Genomic DNA, 17067 nt, shown 5'->3' on the forward strand with positions numbered 1-17067 from the left:
TTTTTCCTAATATCTTCTATTCTCGTGTCCTTCCTTCTTTTTGTTATTTTACTCTCGTTTTAAGACCACAGAATATTTTATTAATAATTTACTTTGTCTGTTTGTCTAACCATTTTTTTTGTCCTTCTCTACTTGGGTATGTTGTCATTATTATTATAGAGAAGCTGTGTTAATGAACATAAATTATTATTCAATTTATAGTATTTTGTATTATTATATTATTAACTTTATTATTGTTATTGATTTAAGAAAAATATTAATTGATATTTAATTTTCTTCTATCTATCTTTACCAGCTGACAAAGTAAGTTATAGAGATTTTAGATTATTCATTACTAGCGGCTACGCCCTAGAAGCATCTAGGGGCACTGGTAGGAGGGTGAAAAGTCGACCTCATCCCATTTTAAGTTTGAGTTTCAAAAGAGTTAAAAATATTTTTTTGGGGGAAGGGGGGTGACGAAACCCTCTTCAAAAATAGTTTAAAACCTTCCCAGGACCTATAAGAAGCTTCACTGTAAAGGAGAACAATTTTGGTTCAGCGGTTAGCGAGATCCTTTGGGACAGACAAAAAACGCTTACTACTTTATATAATAGGATATTCTGAACAATGTATTAATAATGAGTAGAAAATATGACATATGTTAATTATTTTATTATTGACATTTTTTTTGTTATTGTTCTAGGTAAATTATTGATTGACAATAGCTTTTGATAATAATATTGAAAAATAAATTAATATTTCAACAAATAAAGATAAAATTCATATTTTTAAGGTGAAAAATAAGATTAAGATTTTTGTTTGAATTGAGCATTAATCCTGGCTCTCTGAATAAACATTTGTATCCTATGACAATTGAATCTTTATATTTATATTTAATGATAACCAATATCAAAATTATCAATTCTATCTTTATCTTAATTCTGTTCATAAGAAAGAGGATCTTCTATTTCTTTTTTAATATTTTCCTCAATATTGTCAGCTCTCATCTGTATAGAGAGAGGATCTTCATCAAATATTTCTTCTTTAACAATTTCTTGTTTAATATCAACTTCTTCACATTTAATTAAGCTAATAGATACAGAAGGTGTAATTGTATTACTATTTGTATTAATCATATCTAAATGTTTCGTGGTTTTATTATGTTTTGATAAATCTGAACTGGCAGCAAAATGCTTGTCACAAAGGATACATGAAAATGGCTTCTCACCAGTATGAACTCTTTTGTGTTGAGTTAATTCGCTATTCGTTTTAAATGATTTTTCACATTGATTACATGAAAATGGTTTCTTACCAGTATGAATTCTTTTATGGACAGTCAACTGGCTACTTTGTTTGAATGACTTTTTACATAGATCACATTCGTATGGTTTCTCTCCAGTGTGAGTTCTTTTGTGTTGTTTCAAAGTAAAATTTTTAGAGAAAGTCTTTTCACATTGATTACATGAGTATGGTTTCTCACCAGTGTGAATTCTTTTATGTTTAGTTAAATCACTATACCGAGAAAATGTCTTTTCGCATTGATCACATGAGTATGGTTTCTCACCAGTATGGACCCTCATATGAACAACTAAATTAGATTTCTGTGCAAAGTTCTTGTTACAAATATCACAGTTATTCATGCTGGTATATTCTCTTTAAATCTCCTGAAATTATTTGTACTAATAAGTATTTAAACACAAAATATTTTTATACAGAAATTAATTTCTAAGCAACTAAAACAAGAATGACAAAATACATAGATATTACTATCTAACTGTTTTTAAAAGCGAAGCTTTTTTATAATTAGGGTCGGTCCGTCCGTACGTCCGTCACGGATAGCTTTTTTCGTTAATTTAGACATGTTAGAATTGTCCTATCGATTTCAAATTTTGCATGGTGATTCCTTTAGTAGTTAGGTACGAATTAGAAAGCGTAGCAACTCTATAATCATTACCAAAATGTCCGTACGTCCATTTTAAACATGTTGATTTTTTTACTTTTTTAAATAGCTTTTTTCGTTAATTTAGGCATGTTAGAATTGTCCTATCGATTTCAAACTTTGCATGGTGATTTCTGTAATAGTCAGGTACGAGTTAGAAAGCGTAGCAACTCTATAATCATTACCAGAATGTCCGTACGTCCATTTTAAACATGTTGATTTTTTTTACATTTTTAACAACAAATTTGTATGTGACCTAAATATCCGATTGGTTTTATTTTTGGTATACTGATACCTGGGACAACAAAGTACAATATTATAAGCGAAGCAACTCTATAATCAAGTCCTAAATATGTAAGTATGTCCATAATTATTATCCTGTATCAAGCAGTTTATCAACAAATTTACTTACAATTTTGCTTTGACTCTGACATTATACAAGTGTTAATGTCCGTTTGTCCTACCATTTCAGAGCTTCGCTTTTATGGATGTTGTCATCCTTGTATTCAAAATGTTTAAAGAATGTTTAAAATTAATGTACATTAGATTTATTTTGAAGACTTAACTATTTCATGTTTTCTATTTATCTTAACATTTCAAATGATTTAGGTACCAGCAATTTTAGTTTAGGTAGTTTCATAAAAAAAAGGGTGAATTAGAAAACAGATATAACAGATACAGCAGCAGTCCTGTCAAAACCGCCAACGGCAGTTAAAATTTTAAGAAAAAAATCCGGGACTGACGCTGTTTCTGTTAAAGATAGGTAACTAAACAATTGGCAAATAATTACTTAGTAAAAAAGATTACAAAACTAAATTGAATTTGGCTTAGAGAATGAGAAATTCAATGTGCCCAACAGCAAGGAATTAGTTGCAAGGGGATTTTTAAAAAAAATCTTAACTGACATCTACTTTAACATTTTTCTTTACTAAACCATGGTTATATTACTACACATAACATAAATCTACCTACCTAGTATACTAAATTTTAAAAGCTCGACATCACCGCTGGAAGATATTTAAAACCACTTGCTTATTTAGTGCACAGTCCCCCTTGAGAAAAAATAACCTGTTAGTTTGTAGGTAAAATCTCTGCTATTTATACTCTGTGCATTTTATTTGTTATAATCTGAAAATAGACAAGACATGTACATATATGATTAATATTATTTTACATTCCCCTATACTAATATTGTATATACAAAAGTAGGTGCATTGTCTTTAAGTTCATAGCAAGTATAGAAACTCACACCCTTTCTATTAATTTTTGGAATTAATAGAAAATAAGGGGGGGGGGGGGGAGGAATATTTAAAAAAAATAACTTTTGATTTTGAATTATTGTAGATTACTAAGAAATACTTGATTAATATAATTCAGGTAATTCATATTCGTATAGTTTTTATATATTTACAAGAAGGATTTTATGATGGATAATGTTAGTACTAATGCCAGACTACCTCATAATTTTATGCAGAAAAAATTTCTTCTTTAATATTTTTCTCAATATTGTCGTCTCTCATCTGGATACAAAGAGGATCTTCTATTTCTTCTTTAATATTTTCCTCAATATTGTCAGCTCTCATCTGTATAGAAAGAGGATCTTCTATTTCTTGTTTAATATTTTCCTCAATATTGTCAGCTCTCATCTGGATAGAAGGAGAATCTTCTATTTCTTCTTTAATATTTTCCTCAATATTGTCAGCTCTCATCTGTATAGAGAGAGGATCTTCATCAAATATTTCTTCTTCAGTAATTTCTTCTTTAACATCAACTTCTTCACATTTTATTAAAGTATTAGATACAGAGGGTGGAACTGTATTATGAAAGGTTTTCAACATCACGTCTAAATGTCTATGGGATTTTTTATGTCTTGATAATTCAAAATAAGTGGAATAATGCTTGTCGCAAAGTTTACATGAGAATAGTTTCTCACCTGCATGGATCCTTTTATGGGAAGTCAATTGACTATCAGTTATAAAGGTCTTTTTACATAAAGCACATGAGAATGGCTTCTCATGAACCCTTTTATGAACAGTCAATTCGCCACTTTGTTTGAATTTCTTTTTACATAAATCACATTCATAAGGTTTCTCACCTGTATGAATTCTTTTGTGATTAATCAAAGCAGTACTATGAGAAAAAGATTTATCACATTGATCACATGAGTATGGTTTCTCACCCGAGTGCAATCTTTTGTGACTATTCAAATTACTTATCCAAGAGAAAGTCTTTTCACATTGATCACATGAGTATGGTTTCTCACCCGAGTGCAATCTTTTGTGACTATTCAAATTACTTATCCAAGAGAAAGTCTTTTCACATTGATCACATGAGTATGGCTTTTCCCCAGTATGACTTCTTTTGTGTACAATCAATTCACTACCAGAACTAAATGACTTTTCACAAAAATCACAAGAGTATGGTTTCTCACCTGTATGGATTCTTTTGTGTGTAGTCAAATGACTTCCAGTCGCAAAAGTCTTGTCACATTGATCACATGAGTATGGTTTCTCACCAGTATGAACCCTCATATGAACAGCCAAGGAAGATTTCCGTGTAAAGTTCTTGTTACAAATATCACAGTTATTCATGCTGGTATATTCTCTTTAAATCTCCTGAAATTATTTATATTAATAAGTATTTAAATACAAAATATTTTTATACAGAAATTAATTCTTAGGTAAGCAACTAAAACAAGAATGACAAAATACATAGATGTAACTATCTAACTGTTTTATTCAAAATGTTTAAAGAATGTTTAATATTAATGTACATTAGATTCATTTTGAAGACTTAACTATTTCATGTTTTCTATTTATCTTAACATTTCAAATGATTTAGGTACCAGCAATTTTAGTTTAGGTAGTTTCAAAAAAAAGGGTGAATTAGACAATTTGGAATTATTTAAGAACATGTTATTTTTTTCATAAAGGGGGGGGTTTTTAATGCAACCATCTCGTAATCAATGTATAAATGGCACTTAGAATTCGAATTTCGATCTCAAATTTTGCATGAGTAATCCTTGGTAGGTCTATTTTCCCTAAATCGAACAAAAAGTTGGAAAACTAACGGCTGGCAGCTGGCAGCTCAACCGTTTAGCCGTTTTTTGCCTATTTTCAGGGCAAATTCATCATTAATTACGTAGGAATCAACTTTTTAAAACATATTTTTGGTTTAATTCATGTTTAATGATAGCAATAACCTTTTTTTTTAAATTTCTATTACCAGCTGCTAAACGGCTAGAACCGGCTAAAAACGGCTGGGAGCTGCCAAGAGTATGAAGTTGATAGGGCATGTGACATGTTTAGGGGTAGGTTTTTATGGTTGCTGAGCTCATAAATGCTATCAAAAATAGTGGCAGCTGGGTAACGGCCGCTGCTGAGCTGGGAGCGGCCAAGAGTAGAATGTGTAGATAGGGCTTGTGACGTGTCTAAGGGTAGGTTTTTAGGGGTGCTTAGCTCAAAAATACTACCAAAAATAGTGGCAGCTTATCCATATGGCAGCTGGGTAACGGCCGCTGCTGAGCTGGGAGCGGCCAAGAGTAGAATGGGTAGATAGGGCTTGTGACATGTCTAGGGGTAGGTTTTTAGGGGTGCTGAGCTCAAAAATGCTACTAAAAAAAGTTGCGGCCCATTCATATGGCAGCTGGGTAACAGCTGCAGCTCAGCTGGGAGCGGACAAAAGTAGAATGAGTAGATAGGGCTTGTGAGGTGTCTAGGGATAGGTTTTATTGGGTGCTGAGCTCAAAAATACTACCAAAAATAGTGGCCGCCTATCAAAATGGCAGCTGGGTAACCTTTTTTTAAAATTTCTATTACAAGCTGCTAAACGGCTAGAACCGGCTGAAAACGGCTGGGAGCTGCCAAGAGTATGAAGTTGATAGGGCATGTGACATGTCTAGGGGTAGGTTTTTATGGTTGCTGAGCTCAAAAATGCTATCAAAAATAGTGGCAGCTCATCCTTTGGCAGCTGGGTAATGGCCGCTGCTCAGCTGGGAGCAGCCAAGAGTAGAATGAGTAGATAGGGCTTGTGACGTGTCTAGGGGTAGGTTTTTAGGGGTGCTGAGCTCATAAATACTATTAAAAATAGTGGCGGCTCATCCACATGGCAGCTGGGTAAAAGCTACAGCTCATCTGGGAGCGGCCAAGAGTAGAATGAGTACACAGCGCTTGTGAGGTGTCTAGGGATAGGTTTTATTGAGTGCTGAGCTCAAAAATACTACCAAAAATAGTGGCCGCCTATCAATATGGCAGCTGGGTAACAGCTGCATCTAAGCTGGGAGCAGCCAAGACTAGAATGAGTTCATAGGGCTTGTGACGTGTTTAGGGGTAGGTTCAAAAATACTACCTACCAAAAAAAGTGGCCGCCCATCCATATTGCAGCTGGGTAACAGCTAAGCTTAGCAGTAAGCCGTTATTTAAGACTCATTGACTATTGGGACTATCGAAGGATAACCAAATATTGAATATTTCAGTATAAATACACTATTGTCATTTTATATTATTAATAACAACACCTTATCAATGTATTGATTTAGTTGTTAAACGGCTGAAATTGGCTGAGAACAGTTACCAACAGATAAAAGTAAACGTTTAAGACATAGCTTGTGATGTGTCAAAGAGGTGTAAGTTTTTATAGGTGCCAAGCTCATTAATACTCCTAAGAATAGAAAAGCCCATACACATGGCAGCATGGTAAGGGCTGCTGCTAAGCTGTAGCTGTTACCCAGCTGCCATATAGACAGGCCCGCACTTTTATTGGTAGTATTTTAGAGCTCAACACCCATAAAAACCTACCCCTAGACACGTCACATGCTATATACTTTTGGCTATTGATAGCTGTTCTCAGCCGTTTTTTGGTAGTTTTCAGCTCTTGAAACAGTGAAATCTAGTAATAAAAAAGAGTTATTAGTAATATATCCATGAAAAAAAGGTAAAATGTTAATTGGGAGAAGTTTAATTCCACTGAAATAATCAATTTTTTAAGCCTAAAAAAACAGCTGAGCTGTGGCCATTACCCAGCTGCCATATAGAAGGGACGGCACTAATTTTTGTAGTGTTTTTGTGCTCAGCGCCCATTAAAACCTACCCCTAGACACATCAGAAGCCCTATCTACTCATCTACTTTTGGCCGCTCCCAGCTGAGCTGCAGCTGTTACCCAGCTGCCATATGGATGGGCGGCCACTATTTTTGGTAGTATTTTTGAGCTAAGCAACCATAAAAGCCTACCCCTAGACACGTCACAAGCCCCATCTACTCATTCTACTATTGGCCCCTCCTAGCTAAGCTGTAGCTGTTACCCAGCTGCCATGTGGATGGGCCGCCACTATTTTTGGTAGTATTTTTGAGCTCAGCACTCCGAAAAACCTACCCATAGACACGTCACAAGTCCTATCTACTTATTCTACTCTTGGCCGCTCCAAGGTGAGCTGCGGCCGTTTACCCAGCTGCGATATGGATGGACGGCCACTATTTTTGGTAGTATTTTTGATCTCAGCACCCCTAAAAACTTATCACTAGACACGTCAAAAGCCCTATCTACTCATTCTACTCTTGGCCGCTCCCAGCTGAGCTGCGGCCATTACCCAGCTGCCATATGGTTGGGCGGCTACTATTTTTTGTAGTAGTATTAAGCTCAGCACCCATAAAACCTACCCATAGACACGTCACAAGCCCTATCTACTCATTCTACTTTTGTCCGCTCCCAGCTGAGCTGCAGCTGTTACCCAGCTGCCATATGGATGGGCCGCCACTTTTTTTAATAGTATTTATGAGCTCAGCACCCTTAAAAACCTACCCCTAGACACGTCACAAGCCCTATCTACCCATTCTACTCTTGGCCGCTCCCAGCTCAGCAGCGGCCGTTACCCAGCTGCCATATGGATAAACTGCCACTATTTTTGGTAGTATTTTTAAGCTCAGCACCCATAAAAACCTACCCCTAGACATGTCACAAGCCCTATCTACCAATTCTACTCTTGGCCGCTACCAGCTGAGCTGCAGCTGTTACCCAGCTGCCATATGGATAGGCTGCCACTATTTTTGGTAGCATTTTTGAGCTCAGCAACCCTAAAAACCTACCCCTAGACATGTCACATGCCCTATCAACTATTCATACTCTTGGCAGCTCCCAGCCGTTTTCAGCCGGTTCTAGCCGTTTAGCAGCTGGTACAAGAAATTTTTAAAATGGTTGTTGCTATCATTTAACATGAATTAAACCAAAAATATGTTTTAAAAAGTTGATTCCTACGTAATTAATAATGAATTTGCCCTGAAAATAGGCAAAAAACGGCTAAACGGTTGAGCCGCCAGCTGCCAGCCGTTACTTTTCCAACTTTTTGTTCGATTTAGGGAAAATAGACCTACCAAGGATTACTCATGCAAAATTTGAGATCGAAATTCGAATTCTAAGTGCCATTTATACATTGATTACGAGATGGTTGCATTAAAAACCCCCCCCTTTTCCCTTACGATTGAACATACTTTTGCGGGGACACTAAATCATTTTATTTTTCTCATTCCTGAAGCTAAATCCTAACTTTTAAGATAATTGAACAAATCTTTTTTGCCAAGGCAGAATTTGCTTTTGTTACACTTATCTACATATCTATAATACAAAGTAGAACAATGTCTGTCTGTTTGTGTGTTTGTTTGTAGCGAAGGATCTCGCTGACCGCTGAACCGATCGGGTTCTCCTTTACAGGGAAGCTTCTCATATTAATCTCCTGAAATTTTTTATATGAACAAGCGTTAAAAAACAAAATATTTCTATCCAGATATTTCCAGGTTAGCAACTGGGAAAAACAAGGATGACAACAAACATAGAAGATTTTACTATTCAACGGTTTATTAAAACTGTTGGCAGAATGTTTATTATTAACTTGAATTTTAAGACTTAATAAAAGAGGTTATAACATACCTACCTAATCATTTTAGGAATTATATTCCAAAAATAAAGTTAACAAGATAATTACATAATAAAAGTTGTCAAAAAAGCTAAATAATAATCATGTTTAAAAGGGACAAACTGGTCTTTCTTTATAACAATTTAATTGATCTTAATGAAGAAAAAAGACTTATAAAAAAATAGACCCACAGGATAAAAGAACCAATGGTTAAATAAAAGGTCTTAAAAAACAACTCCCTTAATAGATGTTTTCATAGTTAGAAAGGTCTAAAGGATTCAAAACTTTTCAATTGGACAGACCTTACCTACTGGGAAAAATGTTGTTGTTTGCAAGGTATTCAAAGATTTTTTTCTTTGACAATTAAAAGATTTATTTCTAGGAAAATTCTTATCGGTTTTGTATGTTTGTACACACTAGACTTTTTGTCCCATTAGGTCTTTTGTACCTTTAGGCCTTTAGTCCCAGTCAGCCTTGCGATCTATACTCTGTGCATTTTTATTTTTTATAAATAAATCTGAAATTAAGATATTTACTTAAGAAAGCCATCTAATTTATTTTATAATCAATGATCTTTTGCTATGCAAAAAAACATCAATATTGTTCATAGAATATATGATTTTTTATCAAAAAAAAAAAAAAAAAAAAAAAAGGGAGGATATAAATTAAATAAAAAGGAGACAGGGTTAATGTGGCGATCTTGTAAACTAAGTGGAGGGTAACTTTAGTTAGTTAAAAATTCACATTTTTATTGAAATATATGGAAACTTTCTTTGTCATAGTTATAATTGCAACAAACAATTAAATTGCAATATTTTAGCATTTAAAAATAGGATTTAGATATCTTTTTTGAGTTTAGCATTAATCATGTCTCGTTTTATAAACATTTGTACTTTATGAAAATTAAGTATTTATACTTCTGTTTTAATTTTAATAATACCATAATTCTGCTCACAAGATAGAGGATCTTCTATTTCTTGGTTAAGATTTTCCTTAATATTGTTAGCTCTTATCTGGATACAGAGAGGATCTTCTATTTCTTGTTTAATATTTTCCTTAACATTGTCAGATCTCATCTGGATAAAGAGAGGATCATCTTCAAATAAATCTTCTTTTATTTCTTCTTTGATAAGAATTTCTTCACATTTAATTAAACTAAAAGATACAGAAGGTAGAAGTGTATTATTACAGGTTTTTATCATTTCTAAATGTTTAACATATTTTTTATGTTTTGATAAATCTGAACTAAAGATATAATGTTTGTCACAAAGTTTACATGAATATGGCCTCTCTTCTGTATGGATCCTTTTATGAACAGTCAAATCACTATTTTGAAAAAATATTTTTTCACATTTATTACATGAAAATGGTTTTTCACCAGTGTGGAACCTTTTATGACGAATCAATTTATCTTTCCGTGCAAAAGTCTTTTCACATTGATCACATGAGAATGTCTTCTCTCCAGTATGAGTTCTTTTATGAACAGTCAATTGACTACCAGTTGCAAAGATCTTTTCAGAATGATCACATGAGTCTGGCTTCTCACCTATATGGATATTTTTATGGACAGTCAATGTACTTTTATCAGAGAATGTCTTTTCACATTGGTCACATGAAAATAGTTTATCTCCAGTATGAATTATTTTATGTCTAGTCAAGTTATTACCAGTTGTAAATGTCTTTTTACAATGATCACATGAGAATGGCTTTTCACCTGTATGAAGTCTTTTATGTCTAAACAAATTACTAGACTTGTTAAAGGTCTTTTCACATTGATCACATGAGAATGGCTTCTCGCCTGTGTGGATCCTTTTGTGGTAGGTCAAATTAGTACTAGTTGTAAATGTCTTTTCACATTGATCCCATGAGAAAGGCTTCTCACTTGTAGTATGGACTCTTTTATGTTTAGTCAAATCACTATTATCAGAGAAAGTCTTTCCACATTGATCACATGAGTATGGCTTCTCCCGTCCCCAGTATGGATCCTTTTATGTACAGTCAAATGACTTATTTTAGAAAAGGTTTTTTCACATAGATCACATGAGTGTGGTTTCTCACAAGTATGAATCCTTCTATGTGCAACCAAATGTGATTTGAATTTAAATTGTTTATTACATACATCACAAGTATTCATGTTGATACTTCCTCTCAGAATCTTCTAAAATTATCTAATTAATTAAAAATATTATTTACGAACATGTATTTTTTGGGTGAGGGTAACTTTTTCAAAAAAGAATAGTGCCGAGATTAGATTTGAAGAACTAAAAATAAATCCATATCATCCTTGCTTTAATGATTTAAGTATAAAAAAGTATTTATCTATTTTTAATTCTTAAGTAATTATTTATATCCTAATTTAAATGTTAAGAAAGTACAGGGTGCAGCACATAAATCCGAACTTTTTAAAACGGCCATAGCGCCAAGACTTCTTGGCCGATCAGGACGTTTGACCCCAATATAAAAAGCTTAGGTAATGAGCTTTTTACTCATAAAAATCGTTGGACGAAAATGTATTTTTGGGGTGGGGGTAACTTTTAGATACATAAGTTATGTACTAGAAATGACTAGAACACTCTATCCCAGCTAGCTTTGCCTTAGTACTTCGGCAAATTGACACTTGGCTGATTGTGAGATGTCAAAAACGTAAAAATCTTCAAAATTTAACGGTTCTCGTCTTCAGGGGCCGATATGGAACCTTGAGTCTTGTATTAGGCTATGGGTTGCGCTGACACCATGCCATTTCCAAAAAGGTATAAAACGTCGTTCTAGCTCAACTGTGGCCCAAATAAAAGCCGCCGCGTCGAAAGGTAGCTTGAAAGGTAAGAATTGGGTCACTTTTCTAACAGATCTTTTCAACCTTTCATCTAAAACTAGCCACATTCCAGCAATATGGAAATCTTCTATCATAGTCCCGCTACCAAAACCAGGAAAAGATCACAGTGATTCAAAATCTTACAGGCCAGTGTCCTTGCTCTGCCCAGCTATCAAGATATTAGAGAGACTTATCTTGCCTATCCTAACTGAACATCTTACTGTACCTGAATTTCAACATGGATTTAGATCTGACCATTCAACCGTGACAGCTTTATATGATTTTAATGAACAGCTAGCAACTGGTTTCAATAAAAATCTACCACCAGACAAAACTATATTAGTGCAGTTGGACCTTTCCAAAGCATTCGATATGGTTTCATTAGAAAAACTCCTGAAACAACTGAATGAAACATCATTACCTGGTTCAGTTAAAAGTTAAATGCTACCTGACAGGCCGTCAGTCTAAAGTACATTTTAGGAATAAGCTGTCCTCGTCCAGGAATGTAAGAACTGGAGTTCCTCAAGGAGCTGTTACTTCCTCTTTTTATTCAGCTTTTATCTGACAAAAATCCCCAGACCACCAGATCACATCAAGATCATTCAATATGCAGATGACATATCAATTTATACATCAGGAACGGACATAGATAAAATGACGGCAGAGCTGAATAAATACCTGGACACAATAGTCAAATATCTTGAAGAAAGAGAACTGTCACTTTCACCTGAAAAATCCACGGTGACCTTGTTTACATCAGACAGACGCCAAGGTAATATCCATCCTCAAATCAAAATCAACAACACCATAGTCCCACTTGAGAAGAACCCAAAACTTTTGGGTGTACACTTTGACAGCCATCTTACCTTCTCACATCACATCACTAAAATTACAGACAGTGTTAAACCCCGGATAATATGATGAAGTTCCTGGCAGGCTCTGACTGGGGACAAGATAAAGAAACCTTGTTTATTACATATAAGCCGTGGGCCGAAGCTTATTAGAATATGGCAACCCCATTTGGAGCCCTATTATTAAACCAAATAACTGGAAAAAATTAATTGCAAACAGCACAAAACTAAGCTTTACGGTTTGCTACAGGATGCTTAGGCATGTCAGGAATAGACCATTTACATCAAGAGACAAAAGTTCTACCTATTAAAGACCATGCCCTACTCTTAACAGAACAATATGTTCTAGCTATGCATCTTCCTGGACACCCTGGACAAAAACACCTGGACAGGCCACCACCAGAACGAAATATGAAGCCAACAGCTAATGACCTTAAACCAAATATTAGACCATGCCTACCAATCATTGATACACCTACCAAAAAGAAGGGTCTAAAAAGACTTCATACCAAAGCAGTCAAAAATGTCATTAACAAATATCAGCCAAACAGAGTTCTCAGCTCAAAACCCCCAGAAATCCACAAAGATGAACTTAAACTGAAAAGAAAGGCCAGAACAAAATTATCTCAACTTAGAAGTGGATTTTCTAGAATTTTAAATGAATACCTGAACAGAATAAGCCAAGGAGAAATTCCAAATACCTGTCCTGATTGCAATACTGGCCCCCACAATGTTCAACACCTTTTCAATTGTCCTACAAAACCTACCAACCTTACACCAATTGACCTCTGGAAAAAACCCACAAAAGTCGCTAACTTCTTAAATTTGGATGGAACTTGACAACGCACTTTATCAGGAGAAAAAACAAAGGAGCTGTGGCTACACACACACACACACGCACAGGGTCCTGCGGTTACCCACGACGTCCCTAAGGAGATGTGGCCTCCCAGCAGCCCAGATCTTAATCTATTGAACTATTGGGCCCAGAGCTACTTTGAAGAACGACCCAATAGAAGTGCTGATTCCACAAAGAACTCCCTAATTGCCACTATCAAGGAAAACCTCATCAGCTTGTACATGTACATGGTGACTAGGGACCGCGGGCGGTTCAGGAGGCGGGTAGGGGCGGTAATTGAGGCTGGTGGCGATTTTATTATATAATCTAATAGTCATATACACATTTTGCTTATTAGTTTTTAAAATTCAATAAAATCTTTAAAGGGACTGTAAACAAGAAAATTTCTCATCAGATTATCAAACCTTAACATCATCTCATTCATATAATCTCAAAGATGGGGCAAAACTGTCTCTCGTTTCCTTAAAAAACAGATTTTTCCGCCGATTTTTATTATATCCAAGTTTGGGGAAAAAAATTTCCGGACTATATAAATGTGCAGTTAATTGTATTTTTTTCCCTTCTATTTAACATAATCCTTGCTTTAAACAAATGTATAGTTACTTAGAAATTGATAAAGTTGATCAGTGTAGTGAAATGTGCTTAAAAACTGTTAAGATTTGATAATAAAATGAGAAATTTTTACGTTTACACTCCCTTTAAAATTGACGATTTTATGTTCATTTGTTTAAAAAATTATAAAAAGTCCGGATTTATGTGCCGCACCCTGTATATACAATTTATTATATGAAAATTCACATGAGATGTGATCAGACAAGCACCTAAAGTATTATCAAGTTCTTGGTTTTATGTTTATGTCCTAATATTTAGCTCGTTGATGACGTAACTGGGAAATTTTTATTTGTTGAAGATGCATTATTCAGTCTGCTTGGCGGGTATCATGCTTTCAAAGATATAAAGTCCTAAAAAAAAATAGAGGAAAATAGTCTTAAACTCCCTCCCCACCCACCCTTTACCTTCTTTTGTGCACAGCACTTAGTAATTAAAGACAGAGCTCTCAGTAAGAATATAAATTTTCAAACCTGAACAATTAAAATAAAAAAGGCGGAAATTTTCTTTCTCAATGCTATCTATATTCTGAGCATTTCTATACAAAATTATCTGAAAATTATATTTGTACATTTACATTTAAAAGTTAGTCTATTTACACAAAAAAAAGATATTTCCAATGTCTCAAAAGTTGTACAATTGAGAGTATTTATCAGATAGTTCCATCAAATACATTTAACGAGTGAATATACTTGGAGAAAAATCAGTCATTCTCATGTGATATGTGTAAGTATGGTCTTTATTCATTTATAAATAATCAAAAATCATATTAACAAAATACTAAAGTTATTAACATATTTTAAAATAGATTATTTGTGAAATTCTAAGAAACAATCAGGGTGCAGACCACAATTACACCTCAGGCATCTATACTTTGTTCTCTTTTGCTTGCCAAATTTTTCAGCACAGTTTTTGCAAACATTTTGTTTCTCAGTTGAGATAATAAGATGATTACCCTGGTCTCTTCTGACAACCATTTTGTTTTGTTCAGAAAAATTGCTGGGCAATTGGCTAGGAATAGAGGTGGATTCACTGTTGACTAAAATTGATAACTCAACACAATCCCTTATGAAATCTAACAAAGATATTGTATCACTGTGTGACATTTTCATTACTCGGTTATAGAGCCTCCATGCTTGTACCATCTGAACATTGAGGTACCAATTATAAATTGTGGAATACCATTTCCTTGATTTAATTTTGATGGCATAACTGTTAACCGTCTGGCTAAAATTATCAACACCTCCCATTGTACTACTGTAAGTCTATTTTGTCTCACTGTTCCCAATACCCCAATTTTTTGTTGTGTAAGATAATCACAAAGGTCTAGTGATATAAAAAGGTTGCCAGCAGTAACTTTGCTGCCTGGAGGTAGTTTGGCAGCATCCACTAAGCCTGCAACAACATTATGCCCCATGCCAAGGCCTTTATCTGGTATCTGAGTCTTCTTTCCAGCATAAGGTACACAGTCAATCAAATCTCCTGAAATTATGAAAATTATAATTTAAACTTAAAAATTTCAAAGTTATATTATAGCAGTAAAGTAATAGTTATTTATCATATTGTATCATAGACAGCTTTCCGCGGATATTAAAAGGAAAATTTTACAGTATTGCTGAGAACCGGTTCTAATCCAGCGAATAATAATCGGTTTCAAAGATATCCTGGAAAAAAATTTAATTACCAATATAAAATAATTACCTGTTGATGTACATAACATCCAAACTTTGTAACCAAAACGGAGAGACTTTCCTTTAATAAACTGCTTCATAGGATGTGGTCCCAAGTACTGAAAAAAATCAATGGATTAAGATTAAGTTTTTTTATTTATACATGAAAAAGGGATAATCTAAGAATTTTCGGCTTTAGTCCCTTTCGTGACATCGCTTCATCGTATTTTCACAGTAGCTTCAATAGGTAATTTTGGGTTAGATTAGGTGATTGCCACGCAGGGTTAGGCAATTGGCCCCGCATGGCTAGAGCCTCCCGCAGGGGCTAGAAATAAGAGAAAAGCTACTGTGAAAATAAGACGAAACGCCCCCTAAGAGGGGATGTCATGAAAGGGACTTCACCCTAAGTTTCTACTAAACAGTTTTAACTTCTGCATGAAAATTTAATCTGTAAGAAAATTATGATGCTTGATTTGTATTCTTGAAATACAATAAAAATAACAAATTAACTAACCGTTATCATACTTTCATCCACTGAAAAATGTTCAGCAGGTGGTCTGAACTTCTTTGCAGTATCATTGATGTTCTTGAATAATCCTTGGACTTTTCTAAACGGGTCATTTGATGATTGGTTGTTATTATCAGTAAAATGAATATATTTCATGGTTGCATTAAATCTGTTTCTTGACATGGCTTTTGTAACTAATTTATTGTTTGTATCCTCACGCCTTTCCCATAACATTGAACGCCTTGCAGGATTCAGATATCCAGATAGAAATAGGATTGCCTGTGAAAGGCGGATCAATTTTGGTGTCACTTCATTGCTAAATTTCATATTGTTTTTAGCACATGCATATCTTTCTGTTTCAGTCACAATGCTGTCTATTATTTCATCATGAATAGGTAAATAAACATAGAAAATCATAAGGATTTTTAACTTTATTTGTGTCCAATGTTATCCCGGCTTCTTGGAATATATTTTCACTTTTCTCAAATGTTGGTATATTTTCATCTAAATATTTGCCCTTTGGCAGTTTGTTTGATAGGGTTCTTTCTATATTTTTTCTTCGTTTTATTTTCTAAAATATTTATAGACTGATTATCTTTTTATTCAAAGAAGTTTCCTTTAAAAATTTAACCCAAATTGGTCAATAAAATGTGCACAAATTAAATAATTTGTTATTAGACTAGAATTCCATATTCTGATAGGCCCTCTTCCCTTAATTTCATCAATCTGGACATTTTTAACAGAGACCAACGCGGTTTTAAAATTACTCGTTCCTAGCCATAAAATTAATTTGTAGAGAATTTTTGTGATTTTCTCAGGCTAGGAACGAGATATTTTAAAACAGACCAAAGTTTCTGATTCTCGAGGCTTTTTCAGTGAGCACCATTAAGCCACAGTTCTGATTGAATAAATTTTGATTCCCATTCAAAAATTGGTAT

General features: G+C 34.2%; 1 protein-coding gene across 1 annotated transcript; it reads right to left on the reverse strand.

The window, feature by feature from the left end:
• Positions 1-3051: 3051 nt before the first annotated feature.
• Positions 3052-9361, reverse strand: LOC145314089 (uncharacterized). The gene is made up of 2 exons (XM_080153845.1): positions 9272-9361; positions 3052-4533 (listed from the first exon to the last, which is right to left on the reverse strand). The coding sequence occupies exon 2, from the start codon at positions 4507-4509 to the stop codon at positions 3385-3387; it is 1125 nt and encodes a 374-aa protein (XP_080009971.1). The 5' UTR covers positions 4510-4533; positions 9272-9361; the 3' UTR covers positions 3052-3384.
• Between the last annotated feature and the right edge of the window lie 7706 nt (positions 9362-17067).

The sequence above is a fragment of the Acartia tonsa genome, chromosome 3, assembly GCF_053477335.1.
Source record: "Acartia tonsa isolate MP-2025a chromosome 3, ASM5347733v1, whole genome shotgun sequence".
In the NCBI taxonomy this organism is placed as follows: Eukaryota; Metazoa; Arthropoda; class Copepoda; order Calanoida; family Acartiidae; genus Acartia; species Acartia tonsa.

Excerpts from the sequence above, each read along its gene's own strand:
- LOC145314089 (XM_080153845.1), bottom strand. The coding sequence starts at position 4,509 with ATGAATAACTGTGATATTTGTAACAAGAACTTTACACGGAAATCTTCC.